Source organism: Echinococcus granulosus, assembly GCF_000524195.1.
Source record: "Echinococcus granulosus chromosome Unknown EG_S00137, whole genome shotgun sequence".
NCBI lineage: Eukaryota > Metazoa > Platyhelminthes > Cestoda > Cyclophyllidea > Taeniidae > Echinococcus > Echinococcus granulosus.
The window spans coordinates 124,088-145,014 of NW_020170517.1; the positions used below are offsets into that span (position 1 = coordinate 124,088).

A 20,927-nucleotide genomic window follows, 5' to 3' on the forward strand; every position below is an offset into this window, starting at 1 on the left:
TATATATATATATATATATATATATATATATATATATGTCCAGCAGATGGTCTTGACTGTGAAAACTTCTACATGTAATTTGAGGTTGTCTTCTCTGCAAACCAAGTTTGACTACTTTGTAAAGTTGCCAAAGCCTCTTACTTAATATATGGAGAAGGTGTAGTATGTGGTAGCAGAGCGCACCCTCCTGAGGTGATATATGGTATAGCTCGGTGTGTAAAAACAACTTTCTTCCCTCTGTCCTCCTTTTTCTCCTCTTCTTCTCTTTATCTGAAATATGCAGGACCTGTCGATCAGTCCAAAGAAAGCTCTCTTCTTATCCTTTTAAGCTATCCAAGTACTTCATACGTCATACTGTAAAAGTGATCTATGGAGAGATTTTTTACCTGACTTGAGGAAGAGAAGTAGAGATGAAGAAGATACTGCCGCATCCTCATCTACATTCCCATCCGTTTCCTCACGTTTATCCTCCCCGTTCCCTTCATGATGCATCTCCAAGCAGTGATGGACAACTTTCTTTGGCATTAGGCAGTTACACGCTGATCGGAAGAGAAGATTGGAGAGTGAATGTGAGGTAGAAAAGGTAGTGTCTATGCCCGGGCTATCTGCTTTAGGGTACAAAAATTGTGGAAAAGTGGAATTCAGAACGAACATATGCCGCGTTGGAAAATGATTAGATGCTGGATTGTGTTACCGATTTATGTAGTTATTTGTTTTTTTATAAGAGGAAGTATCTTTATAAAATCGTTTGGCTATTTTCCATAATCAAATATCTGATGATCTTCATTCGGAAACATAATTGATCAAAATGTGCACACATTTTTCCCTAAAATTGTTGACACTTATAGCAGGTCAACTTGGCAAGTAAGATACATGGCATTTATTCTTCAAAGGAACACATTCTTGTGCTTCCTTCCACGCCTTTTGAAGTAGTAAAGAATTCAAAATCACTAATAATGCCTACCATGTCTTGCAGCCTACGGGGCAGTTTCGATGGGTCAAGGTCAGGAGGTGCACGCCAGGCGGCTCATCGCAGGTAGCATGACTGAAGGCAAATGGGTTCTCCTACAGAACTGCCACCTTGGTCTCAACTTCATGGATGAACTGTTAGATTTGGTGAGTTATGCCAAAAACCATTTATTCTCCTAAGACTATGACAAGACCATTCACGGACCGAGAAGGAGTGAATTTAATTTGTAATAGCAGTTAACACTTCTAGTTGACTAGTAATTTTCCTGTCAACTTGGCAGATTTGTGACTCCTCCACTTTCTTGCCTGGCCTTAGTGTCATAAGCGTGTTATACGAGTTCCTTACACGATGATAATAACTATGGTTGAACCAAATCGTACGTTCCAATCAGACAAAAGAGTTGTAAGATCTCCCTGGTCTGAGGGCAATTAAACTTCTTAGCATTTGTAAAATTCGTAAGTTTCGTAAAAATTTGCTCTACTTTGTAACAATAGAGCGTTTGGTCCACAGTGGTGAAATTTCATCAATGACTATTCACGAATATGCTATTAATAGTGATTACGCCGATTTCCTAGATCACCACCTCTCAGAACGTTCACGAAAGCTTCCGCTGTTGGATAACAACGGAACCACATCCCAAGTTCCCCATTGCCTTGCTACAAATCAGCACAAAATTCACCTTTGATCCTCCAATGGGCGTGCGAGCCGGCTTACTACGAACCTACGCCATGATTGGTCAGGAGGGCGAGGACCAATTGGAAGCAAGTAGCGCTGTGCAATGGAAACCGCTATTGTATGCGGTGGCATTTCTCCACACCATAGTACAAGAACGCCGTAAATTTGGACCCATCGGCTGGAACATACCCTATGAGTTTAACCAGGCGGATTTCACCTCTACAGTACAGTTCATTCAAAACCATTTGGATGATATGGATGCACACAAGGTACCTTTATTGGAAAGACATAAACTCATCTTTAACAGTGATTTCATTTTCGGATTCTCACGAAGTTTTTAGTCTACTTAAAAACAAAATGGTGAATTTAATCTTCCAGGAGCAATTATCCTGAATTAAAAAATGTTAAATTTACGAAACCTTAAGCAGCCTCAGGACTTTCTTAATCTGGAATTTTGTTTGCGAAACCTACCGCATTTAATTAACAATCCAAAAGAGGATAGGTTTCTGTAGGAAGTCATAATTCCTCCTAACATTAATTTACCAAACAAAAGAGGTAACATTTTTTGTCATAAAATCGGTTTGCTTTTGTTTTAAACTGAGCCGCCGGTAGTCATAACCTGGTGTTCGTGTGCGTGAGTGGCCAGGACCCTATCGAGGGCAGGTTCGAAAATCAATAATGGGTAATCTATGTAGGATCAACGGGTAGAATTCAGAGCAGATGTCCCGATTATCAGTGGAATGAGTAGGGAAAGGGAGTATGGACAGTAGGTATATGCCTCGTGGCTAAAGAGGGGCGACTGTCTGGGCGTGCGTCCGAGGGTAAGTCAATGACTGGCCTTGGCTTGGCTTTTGAGTGGTTGTCAACACTCTTGTTGTACATCTATGCTCGATGAGACCCATTTTCACCTATCTAAAATATCCGGTGATTGGACATCGACTGGAACTACTGGAAAAGGCGGACAGATGCATTTTTCTGCAGGCATCCCCGGCTCCTTTATTCTTATTCGTAATTGCGTTTAAGTGAATTTTTAGTTAATACCTACTAAGATTTGCGCCTATTTTCATCAACTGCTTGGGGACAAAGTGCCACAAAGGCAGAGCAAAATAGCAAGGATGTAAGAAGTGTTCTCGGTCTCGGCATTGCTTTATGTCGTGTGACCGCATGCGTTTTTAGGCGGTCTTTAGTCATGTCAGCTATCACCGCTTTGTAAGGAGCAGACGTCAATGAGTCCTTGGTGCCACAGGCATTATTGGTTGAAACTCGTTCAGTGACTTCTCAAGCTTAGTAATTCATGATAGGGGTGATGTGATCACGAAATTGTTCAATTAATCATTCCTCCATCACTTGAGGTCGCGCTGCACCATGCAAGGTTCTCCCAAAGGATGGGTCGCTTCATTTCGAGTTTGCAAGCTGTCTTCAGGATCTGCGTTTAGGGAAAGACTTCGTCTGCTTCCTAACGATCACCATTGGTCCATGAAATTTTCAATAAATTTAATTCAAATTTACTTGAAAACTCCACATTTCCCCCATTCACCTAAGTACAATGATAAAAACTTCCAAACTGCTATGCAGGACCAACAAAAGACATAATCTATGCTCGATCTCTTTGTGCTTTGCAATCACTCTAATCTATAATAGCTTTTTTTGGCCTTCAATTAATCGGAGACTTTTATAATCCCCCTCAATCTAAAATGCGGTTTTACATTGAAATCGATGGGGACTGAATTTCAGATCATCCAGACTACGGCTTCTAGACCCGCACCTTTTTGGTGCTCTCAACAGCGCTTCGAAAACGATGTTATATAGAGAGTAGCTTTGCAGGACCAAGGGCGCAGTGTGTTAAGGGTAGTATAGTCACACAACGCCTTAGACATTGGGGAGGCGCGGTCTTACTGAAGCACGTGGTCACGCAGCCGGTTAGAATAAATACATTTACAGATTACAACATAATCTCCTCCCAACACTACATAAATTTACTCCAAATTCCAATTTCCCATAACTCTGGCTCCAGAAACAAATACCCCGGTCCTAGGCACCTCCGTTTCCACTCCACACTAACAATCTAACTGTCCATTCTAATCCGTCAAGAACGATATCTACATGGAGACATAACATGGGGGAAATGAGGAGGAGGATGAAGATCGAAGTAAAGATAAGGCAGTACTTCCTTTCGACCCTTCCTCCTTCCCTCCCTTCCTCAAGTGCAGGGCAAGATCTTCTCAAAGACCACTTCTGCAGTACGCAGTAGGAAGTAGGGTAATGTCTTTCAAGGATAAGAGGGCAATCATTTGACTGATTGACCAGTCCTACGTGTTCTAATGCAGAAGAAGCACTGGATGAAGAGGAAGATGGAGACAGCGAATATGTTCTTGCATACCTTTGAGTTGTACCGTAACTCACTTTTGGAGGATGCGTTCTGCTACCACATACCTCACCTCCAGATGCTGAGCAGGAGGCTTTGGCAGCTTTAAAAAGGAGTTAAACTTAGTTTGTAAAGTAGATGATCTTGTACCACACCCATCATACTTTGTAGATATTTGATTGGATGGGGATTCAAAATAAGAGGAAGGTTTTTGGGATCACATAGTGCGCCATCGACTGACTGGCGGTTGTATTTGGCAAGTGCAAAATGGTTACAAGAAGTTGTTGAGGCGTGCCACTCCAAAAACTGTACAGAGTTTTGCGATTCCCTGAAAATCAGTCAAATCTTAATGGAAACTCGTGTGGTATACTGTTTTGCCAAAATTTTGCACATTTCGAGGCAATAAAAATCATATAATTACATGGGTTGTGGCTTATTTCTCTCTGGAATAATGCCATAAATATTTGCTTTTAAGTTGTTTTATTTAATTTCCCTGCTCCAATATCTCCACAGTTTTCCACAATTCCCTTTCAAAGTCACTTCACTGGGCTATTCTAACCTATAGTTTAGTTATACCCACTAGTAAATATGTCATCATTTCCCCTAGTCAAATACGCGACGTAACTCTCACTATAATTCCAGTTTCAAACCAATTTCTTGGTAGTGCCAAGATGAGAAGGATTTGGGTGATCACTTCACGCACCAAGCACTGTTCATTCCCTTTGTCTGCAGGGAATCTCTTGGCCAACAATCCGCTACATGATCGGTGAGGTTCAGTACGGTGGTCGAGTGACTGACGACTATGATAAACGTTTGTTGAACACCTATGCACAGGTCTGGTTTACCGACCGCATCTTCATGGACGACTTCCAATTCTACACAGGCTACGGTATTCCAAAAGCACGGACTGTGGAGGAGTATCAGACCCGAATCTCCGAATTGCCCGCTACTGATTCACCCGAGTGCTTCGGTCTTCACCCTAACGCAGACATCACGTAAATGAAACCAACGACTAAGTTTTTTGCTGGTAGAAGTCGCTGTTTTATTGTGGTCCAGAAGTACATGGCGATTAATTTATCTCAATACCGTGACTGAATTAGGCCTGAACTGTGGAGAACTTCTGTCTTTTTCGCCCAGGTGTCAAACGAACAATGCTTTGGCTGTACTCACAACGATTGCAAATATTCAACCCAAGGATAGTTCTGGTGGAGGTGGTGAAACACGGGAGACCTTTGTCAATAAAATGGCTGAAGAAATGCTCTCCAAACTGCCGCCTGATTACAATCCTTTCGAAGTAATGCGATCCTTATTTACGCCTTTGTTGAAGAGGCCGTTTTATTTGCTTCAGTTATCCCATAATTCATCCATGGGCTTCACTTGAAAATTTTTACTATCCAATTTCTTCTACTTTGAACAAGCAGATGTTCATTTTCAACTTTTAAACTGATGAACTAGTAAGTGTGCAGGATTGATGAATTGCTTCCAACTTGCTTTACTCCAGGTGAAAGAGCTGTTACAACAACTGGACCATCTCAAACCACTGCACATCTGTCTGCGTCATGAACTGGATCGCATTCAGCGGGTGATAAGTTTGGTGCGCAGTACCCTGAGCGATCTAAAGCTAGCCATCGACGGGACGATCATCATGTCGGAGAACCTGCGTGACGCTCTCGACAACATCTACGATGCTCGCATTCCCGCTATGTGGAAGAAGGTCATTTACATATCGTGAAGTTCAAAATTTACTGATCTGGTTTTGTTACTTTTCTTTATTATCCAGAGCAAGCTAGTGATATTATCTAGTCACCACTACCTAAGTAAATTCCGTACCTCTCAATGAAAAGGGAGGCGATTATTCCCAATGCTTCTAGATCTCATTCTATGCCTCAAATAAAACCGGATAAGGTAGTAATTAATCAAACTGTTGGTACACTCTCAAACCGATAGGGGTAACATAGACTTACCGTCTTAGCAGCAAGATACCTTTTTCACGCTAATCCACAGTGAAAGGGCTTTTGTTTTTATAATGAATGCAACTTTTTCATCAAGCCCCAGCATGAGAGGAGAGTGAGCTTTCCTCTTTGCAATTTCTCCCTGCGATGTTAGTTGATGCAGTTGGTAAAGTGCTTCTGAGTTGCCGTTAGAAGCAATTTTGTTCCCAGCATACACGGGGGCCCAGTAGTTTAATTGTTGATTTCCCTGAAATCTAACTCTATTAACCCATCTTGTAAGCTTAAACGGAGCTCTTGCGTTGCGTCACCTGTCGTCAAATTGCGTTTTCAGTAGAGCTCGCTACAACGACTTCTCAAATGTAACTACTTTTCTCCTTGTACGGATTCCCATGGCATCAAATGTTGATCAGACCTAGCAAATGGGATTCTATATTGCCTGATTTGCAAATCGTTTCCAAGAGCGCAAAGGTTTCCCTTCACTGCCGTGGCACAGGATTTGCAGGAGGTCCGAAATGCAGTGGTGAAATGTATTGCTTAGAAGTTGTTTTGATTCATTTGATTCTGGTGATGGAATCATTCGGACGGAAACGTCGCTTTCGGTATTTGCAGTTCAGCGTTAAGCAAACGAATAGATTATTAGTTATTCCTAAACGACCCATTCCCCTTCTACACCAAACTCTTAGGACAGGCAGCACTTTATTCCCAGAGGACTAATGCTTACCCCCTTTAAAGGCCAAGCAATTACGGTTGTGATCTCACCATACAATTGGTAGGGGTGGAAAACCAACTTTTTCTTTTTCAAAAACAGTTAGGACTAATTAACCAGTGTAAAGAAATTGTTTTTTCTTATCCTTACAAGGCACCACAGCATCTCATACTGCATTCCACAGAATTGACTCATGATAATTCAGCAGATTTTCTTATCCCCATCCCCACTTTTCCCACTTCTTGATGGCAATTTTTTCAGCTTTAGTACTCACCTTTTCTTGACATTGGAGGGTCACATGGTCACATGTGAAATAGAACAGACCGTATGGCACTAAAAGTGAGTTAGAAACACGGGTGGCTAGGGCCATTTATCCATCCAAAAGCATATGCTAATAGCTGATCTTCAACCCAAATGCATCAGCGTACAAAATTAACAAAGTTCCAAATATGTTATGAATTTTTAGAGTTTCACCCAAACATCTTTGCCTTTTCGCATTTTAGCATCGTTTTAGCGCTGGCAGACACCCATCTGGCTTATCTTCCGATCTTTGACACCACATGGAGGTGTTCATACCTCCATGGTCCATTTAGCAGTGCTTTAAACGCACTGAATTGTGGATAGGGATATTTTGTAAAGCATTACCAAATCGGTTCTATTTTGTGTAAGGCTAACTTGTGCTGGATGCATCTCAGTGAGGCATCACTAAAGGAAGTGCCACAACGTCTCTGCGTAGAGTTAGAAAGGAAGCTTTGTAAATAAAATAAAGTGGTATTAGGTAGCCAATGGTAAATACATGCATTGATGGTGTCCCACTCCATTGTAGTGGAAATCTAGTTGCTGAAGGCTGAAAGGCTCAAATGATGTTCCAAATACTCAAGTCGATTAATTTCGGCACCTAATAGGTTTCATGGGACTCGGCGACACTGGGGTTCTGGTTTACCGACCTATTGGACAGAAACACGCAATTGCACAGCTGGCTGTTTCACGGAAGACCCAAGGCCTACTGGTTAACTGGCTTTTTCAACCCTCAGGTATGTCCTGTTCCCCACTCCAAGCTCCCATCGGCTCATGCAATCTTTTGTGTGTTTAATAATAAACAAGCTAGTAAGAAACTGGTGCACTACACCAAAAACGCCTTAATGCACTGTGATGTGGCATGTTTAGACGAGCATACAATTTAAGGTTGAAGTACTTGCAAAAACGAATCTTTACCTATAATACAATCAAAGAGGAAATCTTGCGGTCATGTAAAAACCAAGACAGGCATAATGAAACTGCCTGGAAGCGCAATGCTACTGATATCAATAAGTAGAGGGGGTCAACCGCAGTACTCGATGTTTTAGGGTTTCCTAACGGCTATGCGACAGGAAATTGCAAGAGCCAACAAATTCGCACTGGATGTGGCAGCTCTGACTAATGAGGTTACGAGGATGTCTCATGAAGAGGTCTCACGGGTACCTCAAGAAGGTAAATTTGCTCCATGGCTATCGACTACTTTTTTCTCTAAATGAACCGATTTTAAGATATTTATCTTGGATTCATTATAAATAGTCTTTGGAACATATGAACTAAGATCTGAAGTAATCTTTTGCAAATAATTGATTTTTGTGCTTTATAAGTTTAATTGCTTGTACATTAAAGTGGGAGCTACGAAGCGGCAAAGCTGAATTATTGTCTCGTCATTCCTAAAAAATAGAAAATAAGGCCTTTTTCTTAAATCGTCATCTTAATTTGCTAAAGAGGCCGATTTTTGTGGATATAATGCATTATTTGAAAAGGAAATTGTTCAGGTTGAGAACTTCTTTTGGAAAATTGGGGTTTGTAATTCCTTCGGGAATTGACAGTGGTGTTTCGGTCTACAGGTTCGTTAAGCTCGCTGCCTTATTGCCTAAAAGGTGCAGGTAAACGGAGTTGTATAACATTATCATTGCCCCAATATATTAACAATTACGAAGATCTGCCTCTTGCACATATAAACGCCAAAACTTTTCAACACAGGTGTTTATATCTACGGCCTCTACCTTGATGGCGCCGGGTGGGACAGAAAAGCTGGTCGTCTAATGGAGCCGCCACCAAAATTACTCTACACCCCCCTTCCAGTCGTCCACTTGTCTACCTACTGCACCACCGGCCAGGCGCCAACCGCACCAGTAACGTCGACAACCTACTACTCCTGTCCGGTGTACAGGAAACCCTCAAGAAGGGATCTTAATTTCATTTTTCCGCTGCAACTGAGAACAAATCGGGATCCAAGCTATTGGATTCTTCGTGGGGTGGCTCTTCTGTGCGACATTAAATGACGGGCATTTCACGGACACTGGGAAACAGCAGTTTCCTCACCGAAACCATGCTTCATAAATGAATGTTATTAATCCATTAATTCAAAATCGCTTTAACCATGAAACCAGTAATGTGTATTACTTCAGGTTAAGCATCGATGAAGTGATTCCGCGTTTAGCATTTGCGAATATAGGGCATGTTTAGCCAGCGATGGTTGATGGGAGGGAAGAGTGTTTGGGTCCCTATCATATGAGTGAATTTACGGTGTTCTGAGATAAAAAGTCGGTTGAATTTGATTTGGTCTACCAAGATCACTGCTTGGTAAGGTTCTCGAAAAACGATATTTGAATTTTATCAATTTAAACTGCAACCGAGATTGAGGGAGTAATTAAAAACAATCACAAATGCATCGGCAAAAAACAAATGAATTTTAAGCTAATACGATTCGTCATTGTGGCAGTTTTGTTTTATATGAGAAGCAACGCAAATAGTACCTTATGTCACATCACGACAATGTTTTAATGTGCCAGTTACATTAGTCGGTGCCTGGGCGCACGCTTTTGTTCTCGTTTGTGATGGGTGCTTACAGGGAGGCTTTCTGTCTGGGCTATGGTTATGTAAGTCGTTTGCAGCCGTCTATGAATTCAGAACTATACGAATGAATGGAATAGTGAAACTCCCAGGTTCGCAGAATGTGACGTTTATGTTACACTTCCAACCATAATTTTCGTTTATTTGGCGGTATTTTCTTTGCCATACTTAATTATACTGCTCCAAAACTCCCATCGACCTCGAAGGTGGACTGCTCTATACTTCGTCAAACACGTAAGAAATAATTTGGCTCTTACTTTTCTAGCTGTCATACTTAATGTTACTGGCGGTTTTAATATGGAAATTTGCCAACATAGCAAACGACGCAAATGCTTACGCCTGGAACTATCTGTGCCCAAGTGCACTTTGCACAGCAATTGTAAGTTCTCGACTTGTTCTAAAAGGCCCATCTTTTTTGCTGGTACTAGTCCTTTTATTGTTAATAACTGCTCTCTATGCTAGTGTTTAAGTAACGTTTTTTTTATCACCATATTTAATTTTCTGAAAGGTAATCTTTAGGTTGGCTGTAGTTGAACTTTTTGCACCTTGTCCATTTTTAATTGATTTTTCTACTTTCTAGTCGAAGCAAATTTTGTTTCCTTACCGTTTGGTCAAATCCACTTGTAAAAAGCGATTTTTCCACCCATCAAGCTAATGGCAAAATAATGACTTGAAATTGAGCCCTTATGTAGCCTAATATTTATCGTAGCGATTCAAATTTCTGATCTTTTAATGTTTAAACTTACCTCCATTTTTGCCAGCTATTCCAACTGTCAATAGTGAATCTAGAGAGCGTTCGAGACAGATCCAGTTCGGCTGTCTACTTTCTCTGCTGCCTTCTCATCTTTGCTGCTTCACTGGTCATTGCGTGGGACGTTGGTTCCCATAGACTGCAACCGCCGACCTTGGTCAGTTCAAATTTAGCTCTTGTTTGCTTAGTACAATATTTATATTTTGCACATATTGTTGTAAAAGTAGAGAATTGTTCTGCGAAAAGTCGGCAACTTTTGTTTGGGTTTATTCGACAAGATCATATACACTTTTCATGTGAACTTCATTTTAGCCATAAGTTCCTTAACAGTCAATATTATCGGCTCCCTGATAATTTGGGAGTACTTATGGATGACTAAGAATTGCTTTCCTTTTGGTTATAATCAGAGGATATAGAGGACTAGCATTATGAATTTTGCGACTATATACTTTTTGTTTGTCCAATTCCGGATTTTGCCCTATGGGTTGTTGGAACTGAGTCTTACAGAAGCGTAGAGCCCTCTCTAAATAACTCGATATGCAGGACTGTTTTAAACTACACTATCATTTTAATTCTTAGGGAGTATACGAATCACAGAAAGGTTTGATATAGTTAAAACTCAATATAGTAAAGATTTTCTTAGATTGTACGGGTTTGATGTAAACGGAGGTTAGTTGTTACACCTGCACAAAATGTTAAGTATCATGGGCGATGTTACAATCGCTAGTGAGTGTAAGGTCCGCCCTAACGCACACTGCTATTTGTCGCACTTGTCGTGAACCAATCCACTTCTCGCCTCCTCTCTATTCCTGACGCCGTTCTTCATTGTCAGGCAACATTAGGCAACAGCATGTAGTGATTGCCGAAGTCGTACAGCTAGAATCCGTAGACATTTACTTGTGCAGAAGACTGTGCATTATTTGTATGGTGGTAGGACGCCCAACCACTCACTAGTAGGGGATTCAATTGACATGTTTCGACGTCTCAACGGCTCCCGGTTTTACTTCTGCACATCAGTGACGATCGCGATTATAATGGTGGAATGCTTATCTGGTCTCATAGCACAATGGAACATTTACCAAAAACGATCTTGAATGTGAAATCCACTTTATTTTGCCGAAGTTTTGACCCCAGAATTTCCTCCATCATAAATTCACTTAGGGCATTAAATAAAAGAATGTTTGAAACAGACATTCAAGGCTTGCTTATGCCTACGAGGTGTTGCATAAACAGCGCTATTGTTTTTTTATTGAAACGAATTTGATAGTTGTTTTAAATTTGACCCACTGGTCTATTGCCTTTCCCGCTTCCTTTCACTACCATCCTTCTTGCTCCTTATCTTCCTTGTTTGTATTCTCCTGAAAATGAATTTTACTGCTTTTCGGTGCCTGTTATCAGCTTTTAATGGGTCAAAAAGGCTCTAAAAAAGTATTTACCACTTTTCATTACTATGCGGCAAATCGAACGCCCTGCTCCAACTGCTACCTCTTTATTTCCCTGAGCGAAAGGCATTGAATGCTAAAATGTTTTAGGGTAGAAGGCAGATTCTAACTGAACATGCGAAGGGATTGCAAGCATCCGCCTGCATATTATGGTCGAGTAAAAGTGCCGAATATGGTGCAACTTCCTAATGAACAGGTCATTTAATTTTGAGCTAGACGGATTGGCTTTAGAAACTGAAGTCTTTCATCGTGCGACTCCGGGCTGCCTTCTCCTAAGCTTTCATCTCAGTTCCAGTCGACCCTAATGACATTGTAGGGTGTACGAGAATGGAAATAGCTCCATTATAGGCTTTCAGAGGGTTTGGGAAACTAGTTAAATCATACACATGGGCAGAGTTATCATGTCATAGGTGTGAAGGCTGATCTATGGGAATATAGAAAGGCTTAATAGTTTTAAACTGCCATTAGGCATCATCCACCAAGAGCATAAATAGGAAGATTCTTTTCTCGTGCGATATCACGGTTACCTGGGATCAGACGTTCCTTGCACTGGTTGATTGTTTACATAACTGACTGGCGGGACTATGAGTTGAGAATAGAGCCCTTGTTTAAGACAAACCTCACTGCGCACTGTTTATCTGCTTACTATCATCATTGATTGAAATTTTGATTAGCAGTACCTGGACGGGACCGAACTGGCTCTTGTCGTGAGCGGCCATTACCAGAAATAGGACAGGCGTGACACCGTGTGTGGTACGGCCATGGCAAGATGCCCTCTGGCCATTAGGCAAAAAATTTAATCCATTGGTTTGCCTTGAATGCACCTGGCAAGTGCTGCTGATGGAAGATATTCTGTCAGAATATCAAAATTTTAAGTCAGTAGGCAACAATTTACTTTAATCATCTTACCTGGATGGATTTCGTTACGTTGAATTATTCAACAGACATTAGTAGGTAGCGCATATTCATCTTTAAACAAACCACACTGTTTCAAATCTATCTGAATTATTACTAGGAGAATTGGAGGAGGGCACGACTGAATGGTGGGCATGATAGGCATTACGTGCAGCGACTCACCTTTTTCACTCTGTCCTTTCTCCTTGATGTACTTCACAAGTTTTAACTTGATTTTTCTGCCACGACACCATTTTCATACCGACCTTGTTTTCGTGTGTTCAAACAACACAGGCACACTGGAGTTCAGGATCATTGCTAAACATTATATGTCGCTTTGCATGACCTTATTGCTGGAACAAACACTAGTTTGGTTCGGATTTATAATTTTGACCTGATATTTTATTCTTCATCAATTTTCTTGATTCGAATAACTTTTAAGTTAACTAGAGTTTCTGCCTCATGCAGTGGCGGTGCCACACGATGTTGAAAGTAGCAAGTCTCCTGTTACCACTTATGGAAGCTGGTGCACAAGTCGTGTGTAGGTCAGTCCAGACAGCGTCTACTAATGACAACGGTGTGGCTAGAAAGTCGGATGACGATGATGCAGCTTCCTGCCAAAGAAGGCGTGCAACTCGTGAAGACGATTCTGTGCCCAACTCATTACGATTATGGGACTTTCAGTCATAAGTGACAGTTCTGCAATGGTCATCTCCGTGATCCAACTCTTGCCTCGTCGAAAGCCTAATCGACGCACGATCTGTCGTCTTAATCACATAGGCAATTAATCTTTCCGTGTCAAGGGTGAACGGAATCAATCAAAATAATTTGCAATTTTTAAAATTAAGTTTACTCAGTTCACGAAGATAATTTATCACTTTTAGCTAGCAGGGAGAAGTTGACTGTTGTACTATGTAAATAAGCGTTTTTCGGGTTGTATCATTGCATGTGATCACATCTGGGTGTATTATTTGTCGCAGAAATCAAAGCAAGCTTCCAAGGGTTGGAAGCATGTGGCTTTACCGCAAACGAAAAGGCTCAAACAGTTGCTTCTGTAGGTAGCATGATCAGAATTATCTCCTGGGATAAAAACGGCGCCATTCATGTTGATTTGCCATCTCTCGGTTTCATATTTAACAAGGTGCATTAATCTTCATTCTGTGTGATGTCGATAAGCATTTTGGGGAGACACGACCAAATCTGTCCATTAAAATCTTCATTTTTTTCGCCCAATGCACAAACTCATCGCAGTGTGTGCGTCACGGCAACTCAGTTGACGGGTACTGCCACATCTCCGAAGATGTGCATAGTGTTTCTGATAGCTCTGAAAGGACGACGTTTACCATTAGGCATGCACTAGACTTTACTTCAAAAAATGCCCCACCCAGAGCTCAGTGCTGGAATTTTGCTTTTTTGGGTAAAAAAGTCATTTAAAATCAAGCAGTCAATTGCTTTTTCCGTTTTAGAACGTAACTACATTATTATGAAAATTCTTTTCTGCCAATGAAAGGCAATGCCTTTTCTTCATTCGTCTCCACACATACTGTCTATTCATTCTTTTGGTTTCTTTTTCTTCTTTTTAACAGGAGAAAAGATAAGCGATCTGCACCCTACCAAATTTTTGCCTATTGCTGTGCACGTATTTCCTCTTTTAAATGCAACAGAGCGCACCATTTGTGTTCTCTTTATTTGGCTTCTTGTTAGTTTCATTGTTTGTTTATATTTTTTTTAAATATAAAAAAAGGATATATGAGATGATGAGTGATCAAGGAGCTCATTACTTCTGTTGATTAAAATGCGAAACTTCTAAAACTCCGTACTTTCATTTTTCCCAACTGAGTTGTGCTTGAATTCGGCCATAGAATCGAGATAAAGATGGATATTCGTTGCCTTTGACTACCCTTTTTTATATCGCATTTGTTTCAAATCATTTAATCATTTGAAATAATTCTACCTTTAGAATGGTATCCAAATCCATCGAGGTTTTCTGGTCAAGAAAAACCCCCATGTGAGGTTTGGTTCCATTTTTTAAAGGTGTCAATCAACCGGTCCTATCCAATTCAAGTTGCGCCGGAGGCTTACAAGGCCCAAAAGCCTATCTTAATCTAAATATTATCACTTCCACCGCTCAGGTCTTCAAATGCTTCACTGTTGTTCTGATGTGCCTCAGGTTGCTTGACTCCTGTTCCTCCTAATTTCGCTTTGTTCCTCGTCAGTGTGTCACATAGGCGTAGGGTGCCGTCTCAGACGGGAAGAGCGGTACGTTGCATACAAGTTACTTCAGCAGCAAAGGTGAATGTGCGGTTCTTGCATCGATCCTTCCAACATTTTCAAAGATACGTCACCCAAACCCCATATTTGGGTGACATTATTCATGCTTAAAATAGCCAACAATGTGTTCTCGGCCTGTAAATGTTGTCTTCCTTCCTATCCCTCTTAAGTAGTCACATTTTGAAATTCCTAATGAACTTTTAAACGTTGCATCCTACTATGGGTTCATGCCTATGTTGATAAGACCAAGTACCATTTGGCTAGTTCTCATGTACTGCATCAAAATGATGTCTTTTTTCTAAAATAAACCGACTCTTTGTGGGGGTTCACCACCCGGAAGGTAATTGGTAAACCTTATTTTGTTTACTAATGCCTGTCTGTCCTGCAATCAATTTTTTAAGCTCTTTTTTGGGTACATCGGTGGGTACATTTGGTGGCAGCTCGGGGACTGTTAATTTCGGGAGTAGCAACAGTCCACCTCGTGGAGTTCAATTTTGTCCATCTACCAAATCATCTTTATGGCAAAACGACTTATTAATGCCGCGAGGCTAGTGGCTCCTATTGTCAGATTGGAAAACCTACGGTGTCAAAATAAATTGGGACTGCGTTCACAGTCCAAAAATCACTCCCTTTTTCTGCCTCCTTTAGGCAACAAAATTTTTGTTTCCATCTGTACCAAACGAGTGAATTTCCGGGCAACACATCATCTCCCGTCTTCTCAGTTAGGAAAAGAAAGGTGAAGGCAGAGTTTTTCTGTCCGTCTCGAGGTGAAGTAGACGACTTGTCTATTCACTAGTAGCAACGTAGTCGTTTATGGATGGGCAAAGGGAAGAATAGTTATTTTTCTTTTAACCAGTATTTCCTTTTGGAAAATGTGAACTTTTCACTAATCTAAGAGGAAGAAAGGTTGCCTTATTCATTTAATTACTAATCAGCTAAATTTAAAGCTAGCGCATCCTTTCTCCCCTTCGCAAACTTGATTGTGGAAGGTAGGTTTGTCTACCCATTCTTTACCGGTCGGAAACAACCTAAATGTCAAGTCAAGATCATCTACTAAGGGATAAAATGACGAATTATCTTGAGTGTTTGAATTATCCAAGTGAATTTTATAATGAAAACCCAACGTTTAAAAAGAAACATTTTCATATGACTACTGGATAGCTGCTAATCTGTGGCGCCTAGATGAACAGTTTGTATGACGGGCGTAGATGTCAGACTTGTTTTGGACTGATAAAAGAATAATACACGTTCCAAGGCGTGAGAATCGCACTTGGTACTGGTAGCTTCATACGCATAACACGGTTTATCTAATACCTGCAATTAGCTTTATCATGGTGGCATTTGTGTGTAGGACTGAACCATCTTGGCAGAGCTTGTTTGTCCACACCAACCCGCCGAAATCGCAAATGTTCGTAAATGATTATGCTCATCGTGCAACTTTACCACAAATGGCAATGTGTCATCCACGTGTGCAGGATTAAACAAGCATTCCACCGCTATAGCCGGGATCGTCACTGACGTGCAGAGGTGCGACTGAGAGTCTTTGAGACGCCGACATTATTGGATCAAATATCCTACTGGTTTTTGGTTGAGCGACCTGCCATCATACAGTGTGCCCACACTCTGCGGATTTTGACTGTATGATTTCGCTAATCCCCACACGCGGTTGCCTGCACGCACTCGCTTCGAATGTGGCTTACCAGTGGTGAACAACGTCTGGAGGGGAGTGGGTTGGCCTGTCGTCTATTGATGTGTAGTAAGGCGGGCTTTACACTGCTGCTTGTAGCACAGTTACAGTAGTAACTCTAAACCTATAAGGTTAAAGTACCCGAATGTCCATCGTAGATAATATCCTTGGGAAAGTTACGACCGAGGCCCATGACCGGTATAGAAAAGCACTGATTGATAGCGCGGAACTGCTCCGCTTTGTAACGGATTGTTCACAAGAAATTGGTCATCATCATGGCGTTTTTTACTTAATTCTTCAAAAGAACAACTACTTTTTAGTCACTTAATCATACAATCTGACTAAGTGATGCTCTTGTATTTTTGAGGAACCGAGGGGAGGAGTGTCTGCGCACAAAGTAGGCTCTAGACGTTGAGGTTAAGTCGTGAAACAAGTTAAGCCGAAAGATTTGTTTCTTGCTTTTAAGGGGAGACAGGATGATGCATGTACATGTAGGCGAAATCCGTTCCTCTTTGGAATTCACCCAAATTATCCCACCTGCGATTTGCATGATGAGGGATTAAACGAAAAAGCATTGATTAATTTGCGGGGTTTTATTCTACAAGCATTCTTAAACCATCTGGTTGAAATGCATTGGCCGGAAAAGGCATTTATTTTCCATTTTATGGAGGTGTTGTGCCTTAATTCTTTTTTTGAGACCAGAGTGTTCGTTGCCGACGTACACTGCCATGGCCCAGTGGAAGTGCAAAGGTGGCACCTTAATTGCTCACCTAGCCAAAACGAAGAGAACCAACTAGTTGATGTATTACAGAGGTTTTTTTTGGATAGGTTTTTTAGCTTTCTGGAAACCCCTTTTTTGCATCAAAACTGGTCCACATACGCAAATTTAAAAAAGCTAGGTGTACATTGTGATTTCTTGAGGTAGGCTTTTCAATGTTGAATTTTTCAACAGCTAGATGGAGTGGAAAGGAGTGTACTTTCCACTAAACACAAAGTGGTGCAAACAAGAGAACCTATACTTATTTCAGAGGTGGTAAGTCCTCCACTTCCCTGTTTGAGAGGCTCTTGAGCTACCTGTGATTGATCCTGCTTCTGTTATTTCGATTTTTAAGCACCAGTCATGGATGTGGTAGTTGTGATAAAGGCTGAATTTTAGATGAAATAAAAAGGGAAGTTAAATGTGACGCTCTTCACTTTCGACAGGATTTTTTGAATCCAAACTGGGCAGAATTGTTTGGTCACGGAATTGAGTGTCCATGCTAATAGAAGGAGTTTCCCATTTCGGGTTACGACTAACCCAAACAGTGGGATAAGAAGGTAGTTAGATCAAGCTTTTGGACTGAGTTACTTTTTTCTCGTATGAATTTATGAGGCGTGTAATTGAATTCCCTCTTTTCCATCCCTTTCTCTCCAACCTACGTAACGAGTTCACAATCTACTTTTACCGGGAATATCACAATTGGAAACGTTAAAGCAGATTTGGTTTTTAGTCTAGCAAAGTCATCTTATTTGCAGCTGCCTTTTATAAGTTACTTTGACTAATTCTACCAAATCTTGATTTTTATTAATTCATGCTAGTCATCGCCTCATACTAAAGAGCCGATCAATCATTGCCCAGGCTATCCTACAAAACCAACCCGAAATCGCTGCACTTGCATGATGCTTTAGTCCGATTCTCTTCCAAACCTTTCTGCAATCGATTTGCTAGGTGTGATTAAGTCTCCCGATTCCTAAGAGCAACACCATCATTAAGACGTTCAAAAGTTTCGTTTAAAATGTAATTTAATCTCTTCGAGAGGGCCACACTGCGGCTCTAAGCCCCGATCCTAGTGGGCAGTGATGAAGCGAAAGTGAATTGGCATACACTTTTCAATAAGTACTTTATTCCACTTACTTTTGACTGTTGGTAAAAATATGTCAATCGGGATTGTTGCGTATATTCCGATACATGGATTGAGCCATCAGATGTCAGATGGCAAATGGTCTCTTCGAATATTACTGTCCATTTTGTATTACATAACAGCAAAACCCTCTGAAATTTTAATTAGGTATGCTGGGATTTCAAACAATCCTTTCGAACTAACTCAAGTGCTTTCATGCCTTGGTATCATTTAAGAAATCAACCCTTATTTGAGGTAAATCAAAGATGAACGCTTCCTGTCTAACAATATAGCTGAAGGGTATTCGGTGCCGCCTTGTTTCTCATTCGTTTTGGTCGCTTATCAAAAGCTTACTGCCAACTTGCAGCTATAGCAGGGGGTACTAGCACAGGTGATAAAGGCATGGCTCCTGTGCGGTATCGGAATTGCTGAGACTGGGAGATCTATGCCGAAAAGTTTAACATTAACCCTTCTACCACGGTTCCCTAACTATCTCATTCTAGATGAAATCGAATTTTCAACATTTTACATCTGATCCACTAATGGTTCAGATTTGCAATTGCTACCATTGAACGGAGTAATCTGTTTATAGCCAGAACGAAGTAGTCCTGAAGGAAGAAGGCTTAATTTTTCGGCTTCTTTCATATTAGACGCTCGGCTCACTGAACCCGCCCCTGCCACCCGGCTGGAGTCTGCCTGTCGCGCCGCACGAGCTGATCGAGTACCTGTTCTGTGCGTGCGCCTTCTTCAACCTAATTCTCGCCTTTTTTTCCGACCGTCCTATTCCCCCACCCACCCTCTTCATCCGCCCTATCTGCGCCTCCGATGAACCCGATCTTGATCTGGCGGCAAGTGATGACAAGCCTGTGAAGAGTGGTGATGATGGGAAAAAGGATTCCAAGGCGTCCGAACTATCTCCGGTAAGTGTGAAAGTCGTGGTCGGCAAGGTGGAGAAAGTTTGAGTTAGAGGCCCTCATCGAAAAGTCGTCCAAATGGTGGATCATGGGGAAGGGCAGGGAATTCTGCAAAGCTAGTTCAGGTCAAAGGTTGACGTCTCAAGAAGTGGGAACTGATTATGTTTTTCTCCGCATAATCCTCTTCCTATATGTTCATACGCATATCACACTATCCAGTATCCTAGATCACAGCTTCGGCGTGGAAACATTTGTTCCTATGGCTGAGTCATCTTGAGAGAGCCTATCTGGCTGCACTAGGTTTTGATAATCGCAAATATTTTTAAATGATTGTACTCATTGTATAATTTTGCCACTGATGGCGATGTATCTTAGCTACCCAGGATTAGACAAGCATTCCACTACAACAACTGGGATCGTCACTAACGTGCAGAGGTAACGCCCGAGAGTGTTTAAGACGTCGACACCATTCAAGCAATTATCCTACTGCCGAATGTTTGAGCTATTTCCCACCACAAAAAGTGTATCTGCGGTCCTTTGCACAAGTGGCTTTACTACTTTGTTAATCATTACACGCTTTTACCCAAACACGCTCACTGGCCATATTGCCTGCCAATGGTGACCATTGACTGGAATGGAGTGGAGATTATTAGACTGCCTCACGGCATGTGTGGTGCCTGTTATTGTGTAGAAGGGTAGCTTTGATAGTTGATACTTCTTTTAACACGACCATGATGGTACCTATTAAAATCTAAAATGAAAGCAGCCGTTCAACTTTGCCACTCTCCGCATGGCCCTGTTTCTAAAACTGATGGCGTATGCCACAGTGAGGAAGCTATTTTAAGGAAGAAAGAAATCACTTTGATCCATTTTGACATTAGTGACATTCCTGGACTTGCGCCTAAAAACATATGAATGAGAAGTTCTTTTCAAAAGTAATTGGCTGTTTCGGTATCAAGAATCAGCTTATTATCTTTCCGATACACATTTCAGTCCACTCAAAGACGATGCTTTAAAGACGTTCAGCTGACAACAAGAAAATAAGTTTTATAAGCGGAGGCATTAATCAACTCCCACCAGCTACGGAACTATTATTTCCAAATACTCATTACTAACGTTTGCTTCGGTTTCCTCAAAAACCGGGTTATTTGGATTTCAAAAGGCCATTTTCTAATCCGTCACCAGTTTAACTGCTCGAAGTGTATACAAGGTTTATGGAGTCATGGCTTCATCTCTAGGTTTATCAATTCAATCCGTAAAGATAGTCCCGACTACCGAAAACTTCCTGTCGCATTCACTGCTGTCAAGAATATCATATTCTCTTGAAGCCTCTCATGCATCAATGCAGATTTCTGGTTCAAATGGAATGTTGCAAGGCATCACTGACGGAGATTACAGTGTGACGAACACGTGGTCCATTGATTGTGGCACATGTCACGCTTATCCGTCGAGACACACCCTTTCTACCTTCCCCTTTCATCCATCCCTTCCTCTCTTGGGTCCCTGATTTCGCACTCGCCCAGGTCTTGTGCGATTTCCCATTGTG

General features: G+C 41.3%; 1 protein-coding gene across 1 annotated transcript in view; it reads left to right on the forward strand. All coding sequences in view use genetic code 11, as the record gives it.

Annotated features, from left to right (window-relative positions):
* Positions 1-5,742, forward strand: part of EGR_09213 (Dynein heavy chain 5, axonemal) — a gene marked incomplete at both ends in the record, with an annotated part of 35,733 nt that extends 29,991 nt beyond the window's left edge. The window contains 4 exons of the mRNA XM_024498462.1: positions 977-1,116; positions 4,743-5,005; positions 5,148-5,304; positions 5,512-5,742. Coding sequence (XP_024347129.1) covers positions 977-1,116; positions 4,743-5,005; positions 5,148-5,304; positions 5,512-5,742 — 791 coding nt within the window. The remainder of the gene's footprint in view (positions 1-976; positions 1,117-4,742; positions 5,006-5,147; positions 5,305-5,511) is intronic.
* Between the last annotated feature and the right edge of the window lie 15,185 nt (positions 5,743-20,927).